The sequence below is a fragment of the Capra hircus genome, chromosome 15, assembly GCF_001704415.2.
Source record: "Capra hircus breed San Clemente chromosome 15, ASM170441v1, whole genome shotgun sequence".
Taxonomy (NCBI): Eukaryota; Metazoa; Chordata; class Mammalia; order Artiodactyla; family Bovidae; genus Capra; species Capra hircus.
In genome coordinates this window covers 30570220-30582846 of record NC_030822.1, presented here as the reverse complement: position 1 = coordinate 30582846, position 12627 = coordinate 30570220, and the positions used below count along the sequence as shown (strand labels likewise).

The window sequence follows — 12627 nt, the reverse complement described above, 5'->3', positions numbered from 1 at the left end:
CAACCAGTCCATTCTGAAGGAGATCAACCCTGGGATTTCTTTGGAGGGAATGATGCTGAAGCTGAAACTCCAGTACTTTGGCCACCTCATGCGAAGAGTTGACTCATTGGAAAAGACTCTGATGCTGGGAGGGGCTGGAGGCAGTAGGAGAAGGGGACGACCAAGGATGGGATGGCTGGATGGCATCACGGACTCGATGGACATGAGTCTGAGTGAACTCCGGGAGATGGTGATGGACAGGGAGGCCTGGCGTGCTGTGATTCATGGGGTCGCAAAGAGTTGGACACGACTGAGCGACTGAACTGAACTGAACTTTTATAAGAGAAACTTTCAAATTCATTTATTTAGTTACCTTGAGGCTGATTTTGTATAAAGCAGGATAAACACTTGGCTCTTCCCTTTATTATCTAGTTTTCAAATTGGTCTGTTTCCCTAGTAACCTCAAAAGAATGATCAATTGTAGCTTTAATAAATTATTATAAAGTCATGGATTTAAAACTGCGATTATTTCAATCTACTGCTATCATTATCAATGCTAAAATAATCCCATCTTTGGCTAGCAAGATCACATCTTGAGTCCCTGGGGATGACCTAGTAGTTTTTGATAGTCTCCCTGCTTTCCATACTGGAGAAGGAAATGGCAACCCACTCCAGTGTTCTTGCCTGGAGAATCCCAGGGACGGGGGAGCCTGGTGGGCTGCTGCCTATGGGGTCGCACAGAGTCAGACACGACTGAAGTGACGCAGCAGCAGCAGCTGCTTTCCATTATGACTAATTATTTAATGTTTACCTTAAATATTTTATGTCCCAGATCTAGAATCAGTGCTATTTTCCCAAGAAGCACTGTTTTGTTTTTTTAAAGTGAGTAGGAGAATTACATGGAAAACAAGACCTGTACAATAGAGGCACTGGGTTAGTAACTGGTCTTCTCTCTCAAACAATTAATTTTGAAAGGAAGTTGCAAAGAGATCCTGTGCACCTCCCAATGTCAGCATCTTGCATAAATACAGTAAATGTGAAAATGAGGAAATTGACACTGGTACAAAGCATAATGCTTATTTAGATGTCACCAGTTATATTAATATATGCACTCATTTTGGGATATGTGTGTGTAAAGGTTTATACAATTTTATCACGTGTATAACTTCATGAAACCACTATCCCAATCAAGATATTTAACTGAACCACTGCCACATGACTCCCTTGTGCTATTCCATAATACTTCCCTCTACTTTGTTTGTTTAGTGACTAAGTTGCATCTGACTTTTTTTGCCACCTCATGGACTGTAGCCTCCCAGGCTCCTCTGTCTATGGGATTTCCCAGGCAAGAATACTGGAGTGGGTTGTCATTTCCTTCTCCAGGGGATCTTCCTAATCCAGGGATTGAACTTGCATCTCCTGAACTGGCAGGCAGATTCTTTACCACTGAACTACCTGGGAAGTCCCTTCCCTCTACTCTCCTCGTCCCTAATTCCTGGCAACTGCTTATCTGTTCTCTATTTCTATAAATACGCTATTCCACAGATGTTACATAATGGAATCATGTACCATATACCTTTTGGTATGTTTTTGGCTGCATGGAGTAACATGAGGGATCTTAGTTCTTCAATCAGGGATCAAACCCACGCCCCTTGCAGCGGAAGTATGGAGTCTTAACCACTGGACCACTAGGGAAGTCTATTTTCATTCAGCATAATTTCCTTGAAGTTCATCCAATCTGTTGCATGTAACAACAGTCACTCCTTTTTATTGCTGAGTAGTACTTCATAGTATGGAAACACCACCATTTATTTTGGTCCTTCACTCACTAAAGGTCATTTAAGGAGTTTCCAGTTTTCAACTATTATGATCAAAAGCTACTCTGAACATTTGTGTGTAAGCTTCTGTGTGAAAATAAATTTTCATTTTTTCTAGGATATATGCCCTATTTTTCCTCTGTAAAGGTATTACTGAAGTATAACTGACATACATATAATAACCTGTACATATTTAAAGTGTATACTTTGATAAATTTTAACTTTCCTATATATCTGTAAAAATCACCACAATCAAGATAATGGACATATCCCTCACTTCCAAAGGTTTCTTCATTCCCTTTGTAATCTTTCCCTTTCTGCTTCCTTCAGTTACTCCTTGTGACAACTGAGATCAGGCCTTCAATCTCGTTACTGATGTAACCTTCAGCAACTAGCACAATGACTTCCGTCTAAAGCAGTATTCAATAAACAGCTGTTAAAGACCACCTCTGTATCCACCATTGAGATTAAATAAAACATTACCATTACCGTAGAAATCTATACATCCTCTCCTTATTACATTCTCACCTTACTTCCTAAGGCGTGTTCAACCTTTCTTTTTTTGAATTTTTTTTTTTAAGTTGGGGAATCTCTCCCATTCCCCAATCCAAGGACCCTTTCAAGACATTTTCCCCCTAGTTGCCCTCTTTGATTACATTTTAATATTACAAGTATATGTTACATATTTATGCACTGTGGCCCATTGTAACACATAAGATTCTTTTGGCAAACAACCCCTCAACATCCAGAAGCACTTTTTACTCCTTTGGGGGACTATCTGCCCCTCTGTGAATGCATGCTCCTCTAGATATAACCACTCTACCAAATTTTACTGTGCTGCTCTTTTTCCCTTTCCTTTTAACAGTGTTATTACATATGATGTATGTCAAAATGATACTGTTTTCTTAGATATTTCTGAATGCTGTATAAATGTGTGTATATTCTTTGCAAGTTGCTTTTCTAAAAATTGAAGTATTGTTAATTTACAATGTTGTGTTAGTTCCCAGTGTTAAAGCAAAGTGATTTAGCTATACATACACATACACATTCTTTTTCAGATTCTTTTCCATTATAGGTTACTATACTGAGTACAGTTCCCTGTGCTATACAGTAGGTCCTTGTTTTGCAATCTGCTTTTTGCTCAACATCACATTTGTGACTCTCATCCATATTAATGCATGTGCCTACAGAGCTTTCATTTTTATTGCTATTTGGTATTCCATTATTCATGTTACTGGTGGTGGACAGTTATTTCTAGCTTTTTCTAATCTGACAAAGGAAGTTGCTATGAACAATATCTCAAAGTCTTCTGGTACCCACTCTGGGGCCACAGTTTCTCTATGTTATATTCGAAGAAGTAGAACTACTGAGTCATAAGCTAAGTGCGTCTTTAAATTGACTAGATAATGCCAAATGTGTTGAAATTGGATATATCAATCTGTACCCCTCAGGGCAGTATATAAGCTTCTGTTAATCCATATTCTCATCAACAATCATTCTTGTCAGTTTTTGTCCATCTCATAAGTGTGAAATAGAATCTCATAGTGATTTTAATTTCCAGGTTATTTGATTAATAGTTAGTTTAGGCATCTGTACTAGTTTCCTAGGGCTTCCATGACAAAGGATCATAGAGGAGGTGGCTTAAACAAGGTAATTCTGTTTCCCCACAGTTCTGGAGGCTGGAAGTCCAGGATCAAGGTGCTGGAAGGGCTGGTTTCTTCTGAGGGCCTCTTTCCTTGGCTTGCAGATGATCGTCTTTTCCTGGTGTCTTACGTGGATTTTCCTTTGTGCCTATTCACACTCTAACCTTTTATGAACACCAGTCATACTGGATTAGAGCTCATCTGTATGACCTCATTTTACCTTAACCTCTTTAAAGGCCTGATATCCAAGAACAGTTACATTCTGAGGTACCAGAGGTTAGGACTTCCACATATGAATTTTAGGGGATACAACTTAGCCCATAAAAGCATCTTTTTTATATGGTAATAGCTATTTGTATTTTTTTTATTCTGTGGGACATGTGTTGTATGATATATCAGTAGTTCATTCCTTTTTATGAACAAATAATATTCCATAGTGTGGATAAACTGTATTTATCTAATCACCAGGTGATTGACATTTAGGGTGTTTACAATTATTGGCTATTATCTCCTGGAGAAGGAAATGGCAACCCACTCCAGTATTCTTGCCTAGAAAATCCCATGGACAGAGGAGCCTGGTAGGGTACAGTCCATGGGGTTGCTAAGAGTCAAACACGACTGAGTGACTTCACTATGAATAACACTGCTGTGAGCATTTCTGTACAATTTTTTTGTTCAATTTTTTGTTTCAATTTTTTTGAAAACACTTGTTTTCAAAAAAGTGGAAGTGTCATATGGTAACTCTGTCTCACTTTTTGAGGAATTACTGAACTGCTTTCCACAGTGGCTACACCATTTTACATTCCTACAACGTACGAGAGTTATAATTTTACCACATCCCTGCCAATACTTGCTATTATATGCGTGTTGTTTTAATTATTAAAGCTATCCTACTAGGTAGGAAGTGGTATTTCATTGTGGTTTTCATTTACATTTCTCCAATAACTAATGGTGCTTAGGATCTTTTCATGTGTACATTTTCCGTGGAAAAATGTCTATTCAAGTCCTTTGCCCATTTTTAAATTGGGTCATTTGTCTTTTATGTGTTGAGTTGTAAAAGTTATTTATATATTTTGAATATTAAATTCCTATCAGGCACATGATTTATAAATATTTCTCCCATTCTTTGGGCTTTTTCACATTTTCCACAATGTTCTTTGATGCACAAAAACTTATAATTTGATGCCGCTGCTGCTAAGTTACTTCAGTCGTGACTTCAGTCCTGACTCTATGCGATCCCATAGACAGCAGCCCACTAGGCTCCCCCGTCCCTGGGATTCTCCAGGCAAGAACACTGGACTGGGTTGTGATTTCCTTCTCCAATGCATGAAAGTGAAAAGTGAAACGAAGTCGCTCAGTCGTGTCTGACTCTTAGCAACCTCATGGACTGCAGCCCACCAGTTCAGTTATCTATCGTCTTTTGCTGCTGTGCGTTCATGTTAACTCTAAGAAAAAACTGGCAAACCCAAGGTCACAAAGATTTACTTCTGTATTTTCTTCTATAATTTTACAGTTTTAGGTTGTTGGCCCATTTTGAGTTAATTTTTATATATGGAGTGAGGAAGGGGTTTACCTTTATTCTTTTGCATGTGGTTATCCTATTGTTTTATCGCCTCTTGTTGAAGAGACTATTCTTTCTCTATCGAATGGCCTTGACAACCTTGTTGAAATCAATTGGCCACAAATGTTTGAGCTTATTTCTGGACTCTGAATTCTTACATGTCTAGCCTTATGCTAGCACCACACTCTTAATTATCATAGCTTTGTAGTAAGTTTTAAAACCGGGATGTGTGAGTCCTTCAATTTTGTTTTTCCTTTTCAATATTTCAGGATTCCTTGTAGTTCCATATGAATTTGAGGACTGGCTGTTCCATTTCTGCAAAAAAGGCCATTGGAATTTTGATAGGAATGTACTGAATCTCGGAGAAGGCAATGGCAACCCACTCCAGTACTCTTGCCTGGAAAATCCCATGGATGGAGGAGCCTGGTAGGCTGCAGTCCATGGGGTCGCAAAGAGTTGGACACAACTGAAGTGACTTAGCAGCAGCAGCAGCACTGAATCTATAAATTGCTTTGGGAAATACTGAAATATTAGAGATATGAAATCTTCTAATCCATAAACATTTATTATTTCCATTTATTTGGGTCTTCTTTAATTTCAGCAATGTTAATTTCAGCAATGTTTTATAGTTTTTCAATGTACAAGTCTTTTGTGTTTTGGTTAAATTTATTTCTCGGTATTTACTCTTCAAATACTATTGTAACTGGAATTATTTTCATAATTTTCTTTCAGTTAATTCACTGATGAAGTATAGAAACATAACAGATTTTTGTGTTTTGATTTTGCATTTGCAACTTTTGCTGAGTTCATTTACTAGCTCCAGGACTTTTGTGGATTCTACAGGGTTTTTATATACAATCATGTCATGTACAAGTATATACTTTTACTTCTTTCTTTCCATTTTGGTGCCTCCTATTTCTGTTTCCTGCCTAACTGCTCAGATCACGACGTTCAGTACAATGGTGAATGAGTGAAAGTCGCTTAGTCCTGTCCGACTCTTTGCAACCCATGGACTATACCGTCCATGGAATTCTCCAGGCCAGAATACTGGAGTGGGTAGCCTCGCCCTTCCCCAGGGGATCATCCCAACCCAGGGACTGAATCCAGGTCTCCCACATTGCAGGCGGATTCTTTACCAGCTGAGCCACACAGGAGGCCCATTCACCACAATGGTGAATAGTAGTGAATAGTAGTGGTGAAAGTGGGCATCCTTGTCTGATCCTATCTTAGATAGGGAAAGCTTTCAGTCTTTCAACACTGAGTATGATATATGATGTAGGTTTTTAAAAAAATGTCTTTTACCATGTTCAGGAAGTTCCCTCCTATTCCTAATTTGCTGAGCATTTTTATCATAAGAGAATGCTGAATTTTGTCATATGCTTTTCCTGTGTTTTTGAGATGACCATGTGATTTTCCCCTTTATTTTATTAAGTTTACTTTTTTGGCGTATCTTTAAGGTATTAAGAGTGACAATACTAGACAATTTAATTTCTGAAGAAATGTAGAATAACCCTGCTATTTTTGAATTGTTAAAAGAGCTACATTATTAATTGGTAGGAATTTCCTTATACAGACAGAAAGCAAGCATACATAAACAAATTGTAAGGCCAGTAGAACCACCTTTAGAATTACTATACTAGAGAAAATCTCTCTGACAATATCTGCTTCAGTTACATGCACAAAGCATTTCATAAAATATTAAGAAGAAAAGCAAGCTTTCATAAATAATTAAAATTAAACAGAAGTTCCTAGGGCCAGCTGTTTCCCTTTAGGGAATGAAAGGTATAGTGGGCATTATACAATTTACAATGTGTCTATGGATTATCCCCAAAATACATGTACAGTTACAATTTAGAAATGTGGAAAATGAACTTCCCCCAAAGACAAGCTAGTAATGATGTAGAATAAAAATAAAAAAATTTTAAACTTCTGGATATCAGATCACTAGGTTGCTTTTAGCAGGATAACAAAAGTAGCAGAACAAGCTCTTTGTTAACAGAAAAGCACACAGCATAAAACTTCTGGGTGTGAGCTCTTCTGGTAGTAGGAATAAAAGGGCACATCTCCTAGTTACATCATTCTTATTAAATTTTTATTACTACCACTTTCAATCTAAACATAAGAGCATCTTATTTCTTCCTCATCCCTGGGGAGTAAGATACCCATATGAATGAATGCAGAGGAAAATAAAAGCTTATCTCTTTCTGTGTCCAAATCAGTTTATACATTTTAAATTCATTTTCTATGAAAACAATACAAGCTAAAGAGATAATATAGATATTAGTAGAGCATGGAAAACACTATGTGTGTGTTTGTGACCTCAGGCAAATCACATAAACTTCCTGGGTCTGTTTTTCTTTCTACAGAATGAGCAAGATAATACCAACCTCAGAGGATGTATTAAAAACTAGAAAACTGTGAACTGCTATATAAAATAGTAGCACATTTTAAAGACTAAATGCCTTTAGTTGGCAGTGTACTCAAACATTCTTGGAGAAATATTTCAAAAAAATTTTGTCTGGGGACAATCTCTCTGATAAAATTAGAAATGAAAAATGTCACCCACTATGTGCTCCCTCCATTAAATGGAAACTGGAAAAACTTCTAAATAATTCATGGGTTAATGAGGGGAGGGAAATGGCAGAAGCGATTTTAAAATGCCCTACGTACCTATCACAGAATACAATTACAGTAGAAAGAGAAATTTTTTAGGCTCAAGTGGTTTTATTTGAAAAGGCTGAAAATAGAGAACCTAATAGAAAAAGAAGCCTAAAAGCATTAACTGTAATAAAGTAGAAAGAAATAATGACTATAAAGGTAGTAATCAAGGAGATAGGGAACAGTAACACTGAGAAGTAGAACAAGAGTTGGCTTTTGGAAAAGATTAATAAAATAGATTGGCAAGTCTGACTAAAATAAGAGAGAAAGCACAAATAATATTAGAAATAAAAAGGGAGACAATTACAGAGGCAAACAAGTTTATATGCAAATTTATGCCTTCAAATTTGATAAATGAAATAGACAATTTATCTAGGGAAGTGAAGTTGCCAAAATACACTAAAAAAGATACAGAAAACCCGAATGGACCAGTACATATAAACAATCTGATTACTAGTTAAAAATCAACTTCTTCATAAAAGGAACAAACCAAGACATTTTTATAGACTTCTACCCCCAACATTCTCTTATGGAAAATGTCAAATGTATACACATTAAAATAAAAAGAACTGTACAGAAACACCTGCATACCACTACCTAGACTCTTTAATTAACATTTTTCTACATTTTCTTTCATATAACTATCCATCTACCCATCTATTTATCCTCTCTATATGTTCATCCTTTTACATCTTTTACTGAATCCTAGGGGTAAAAATATAAGAATACAAAAATATGACAGGATTTCAAAGCACCAGACTAGTGATATTTGTATTTCCAAATAAACTTAGCATTTTAAATGTTTTTCTAAAAACAGAATTGGAGCTATGATTCACTGAAAATAATAAATACACACGGAGGCAATTCAGGAAAAGAAAAGGGACATAGACTGTGCCCTTTTCTTTCCTGTCTTTGGCCTCTGTTTGTAATATGGATACCCTGATTCCTTTCCAAACAACTTTCTAAGGTATTAGCCAGTTCCCACTCTGCTGGCCAAAAAAGAGAATTGAACTGGATCTTTTAAAATGGTAGTCATAAAATGAATGTATTTTAATAAATGCATTCAGTCAGGAAACATTTACTGTGCACTTAATTTATCAGAAAGAAAACAAGATTAATTAACCATAGGAACAATTTATCTTCCAAAGGATACTTTCTCTACTACAAAATATTTTAATCTGTCAGATCCTAAAGAAAAACAATTTGATTTATTTTCTATGTAAACAGTGTGACATGCTAGCAAACTTGAATGAAAAGATAACTATCAAAGAATGACAGCATATAGAAGGCAAGGTTAATTGTTTAAAGCAAGATATTATAACATTAGTTTGTTTATCAATTATAAAATTTTAATTTTCCTTTTTGTGTCCCTTTATTATTCTTCGCACCGACACATGACCCTGTTGTTTTATGTGAACTGAGTGCATTCAAAATTAAGTGGAAAATAAAGTTCTTAAAACCATTCTTTTCAAAAGCAACAGACATGCTAATAATGACTGATGTCCTGAGTCAGCCTGCATCATCACCTCCCTTTTTGACCTTCATCAAGAAGAATGAAACACCTTTCAACTTTGTTAGAAGGAATACTGTTTTCAAAAAATTTGTCCTTTAAAGCATTCTAATGTCATTGGTACATTCATTTTGTTTGTATCTAAAGACATTTTAGATTCTAAATGGATATATCGCATACTGCACTGAAGGTAACTTGCCTTGCTGGAGGTTTCTAATAAAAACTGGAATGTGTTCTGCACAGCTTGGCATGTCTCTAGCTCAGTCCGGCTGAAGGCGATTAAATAATCCTTAAGGTGGTCATACACATTTCCATCAAGAGCCTATAAAAGAGTAAACAAAAGCAAAAAAACTATGAGAAAGCTCTGACATACAATGCTTGCTGTTTAAATGTTAAATTCAGTTTAAAATCTATTAATATAAAATAAAAGATATAGGTAGGTTTCTAAGTAAAGAATAAATATAAATCTTAAACAATCACTTGGGAAAACATTGAACTTTTCTAATAAGTAGGAACTCAAAAAAGGTAGAGCCCAATACTGGTAAAGATGTGGAGACAGTATAAAATTTGAGAGACAGAATGCTTGGTTTCTGATATTTGCTCATCCACTTACTAGCTATGTCTACATCTCTAGTCCGTTGATAAGATTAGGTGTGGGAGCTGAATGAAATAATCGATGTAAAGGATCCATACGCAGTGCCTGGAACAGAATGGACATTCTACAAACATTAATTTCCTCCATTTTCCCTCACCCATTATTGGTAGGATTCTAAATTCATATATTCTTGCTGTTGCTAAGTCGCTTCAGTCGTGTCCAACTCTGTGCGACCCCATAGACGGCAGCCCACCAGGCTCCCCCATCCCTGGGATTTTCCAGGCAAGAGTACTGGAGTGGGGTGCCATTGCCTTCTCCGTCATATATTCTTACTATACAGCAATCAGAGAAAAACTACAATAGAAACAGTAAAATTAAAAAAAAGAAATTCTGTTTTGGGCAGGAAACATCAATGCAATATCTACAAAGAAATTTAAACATTCTTATTTAAGTATTTAGATCAGGACTCCTTAAAAATTGAAAAAAAAGAGAAAACCACTAAACAGTTGAGAAATGATTAAGTTATGATATACACAGTGACTAAAATATGCATAGCCACCAAAACAAAAACCGTGGAAACCGTGTAGACGGTAAACAATGCATTGAACAATTTTAGGTTAAAAAAGCAGAACAAATGGAATATATACATATTAGCAACAAGGATGGGAAAATATATCAATATATCAATAATAATGAAAATAAAGGTTCTGGAGTCTTGCAAATCAACAGAGATCTTCTTAAAACCAGGGAAAATTCACACATTGAAGTCACCATTGAACTATTTTAAAGTGTGCAACTCACTGACTTTCAGTACACTCACAATGTGGTACAATCATCACTACTATCTAATTCCAGGGCATCTGCATTGCTTCCAAAAGAAATCCCATACCCATTAAGTGGTCACACCCATTCCTACCTTTCTCTCCATCTCTGGCAACCACTAATCTACTTTCTTCTTTTTTTTAAGTGGAGGAAAATTGTTACAACATTATAAATATATTGGTTTCTGTCCTACAACAACTCAAACCAGCCACAATTATATACATATACATATCTATCTATCTATCTATCTATCTATCTATCTCACCTGCCTCTTGGGTCTCCCTCCCCTCTCCCCACCCCACCCCTCTAGACCACCACAGAGTACCTTGCTGGGCTCCCTGTGTTATACAGCAACTTCTCACCAACTATCTGTTTTATACATGGTAGTGTATACAGAGCTATACTACTTTCTCCATTCATCCCACTCTCTCCTTCCCCCACTATGTCCACAAGTCTGTTCTCTGTATCTTTGACTAACCTACTTTCTAACTCAATGAATTTCCCTCTTCCGGACATTTCATATAAATGGAATCACATGATATGTGGTTTTTTGTGCCAGCCTCTGTCATTTAACATATTTTCAAGGTTCATCAATGAATTAGTACATCATTTTACAGCTTCCCTGATAGCTCAGTTGGTAAAGAATCCGCTTACAATGCAGGAGATCCCAGTTCAATTCCTGGGGTCGGGAAGATCCCAGGGAAAAGGGATAGGTTACCCACTCCAGTATTCTCGGGCTTCCCTTGTGGCTCAGCTGGTAAAGAATCCCCCTGCAATGTGGGAGACCTGGGTCCAATCCCTGGGTTGGGAAGATTCCCTGAAGAAGAGAAAGGCTACCCACTCCAATATTCTGGCCTGGAGAATTCCATGGACTGTACGGTCCATGGGGTTGCAAAGAGTTGGACATGACTGAGCGACTTTCAACTTTATGGCTGAAAAATATTACATTTTATGGATATGCCACATTTTGTTTATTTATTCATTAGTTGGTGAATCTTCGGGTTGTTTTCACTTTTTAGCTATTATGAATAATGTTCTGTGGACATCTGTGTACAAGTTTTTGCTTGACACCTGTTTCCAATTCTCTTGGGTTTAGAATTAGTAGTGGAATTGCTGGGTCTCCCGATAGAAATTCTGTGTCTAACTATTTAAGGAACAGACAATCTGTTTTCCACAGTGGCTGCACCGTTTTACATCCCCATCAGCAATATATAAAGGTTCCAGTTTCTCCACAATCTCAACAACATCTGCTATTTTCTGTTTTGTTTTGTTTTTTAATTATTCAAGCTGCCCTAATGGTATCTCATTGTAGTTTTGATTTTGCATTTCTCTAATGACTAATGGTGTTGAGCGTCTTTTCAAGTGCTTAATTGGCCATGTGTATATATTCTCTGAAGAAAAGTCTACTCAAGTCCTATACACACTTTTCCAAAACTTTTCATCTTATATTGGAGTATAGCCAACTAACAATGTTGTGATGGTTCCAGGTGGACAGCAAAGTGACTCAAACATACATATACATGTATCCATTCTCCCCTAGACTCCTCTCCCATCCAGGCTGTCACGTAACATTGAGCAGAATGCCCTGTGCTACAGGATAGGATCTTATTGGTTATCCATTTAAAATATAACAGTTTCCACTCATTTTTAAAATTGCTGTTGTTTGTCTTTTTGTTGTTGAGTTGTAAGAGTTCTTTATATATTTAGATACTATTTATATATTTGGGCTTCCCAGGTGGCGCTAGTGGTAAAGAACCTGCCTGTCAATGCAGGAGAAGTAAGAGACACGGGTTCGATCCCTGGGTGGGGAAGATCTCCTGGAGGAAGTCATGGCAACCCACTCCAGTATTCTTGCCTGGAGAATCCCGTGGACAGAGGAGCCTGGTCGGCTACTATCCATAGGGATGCAAAGAGTTGAACATGGCTGAAATTACTTAGCACTTATTTATATATTTGGATACATATATATTACTAGATGGGCTTCCCCAATGGCTCAGAGGGTAAAGAATCCATCTTCAACACAGGAGACACAGGAGGCTCAG

The 12627-nt window shown here is 36.9% G+C and overlaps 1 protein-coding gene across 2 annotated transcripts in view; it reads right to left on the bottom strand.

The window, feature by feature from the left end:
• Positions 1-12627, bottom strand: part of FCHSD2 (FCH and double SH3 domains 2) — a 242298-nt gene that overhangs the window by 61957 nt on the left and 167714 nt on the right. For both annotated transcript variants that reach the window (XM_018059383.1, XM_018059382.1), the window contains exon 9: positions 9368-9490. In XM_018059383.1, the coding sequence (XP_017914872.1) occupies positions 9368-9490 (123 nt within the window). The remainder of the gene's footprint in view (positions 1-9367; positions 9491-12627) is intronic.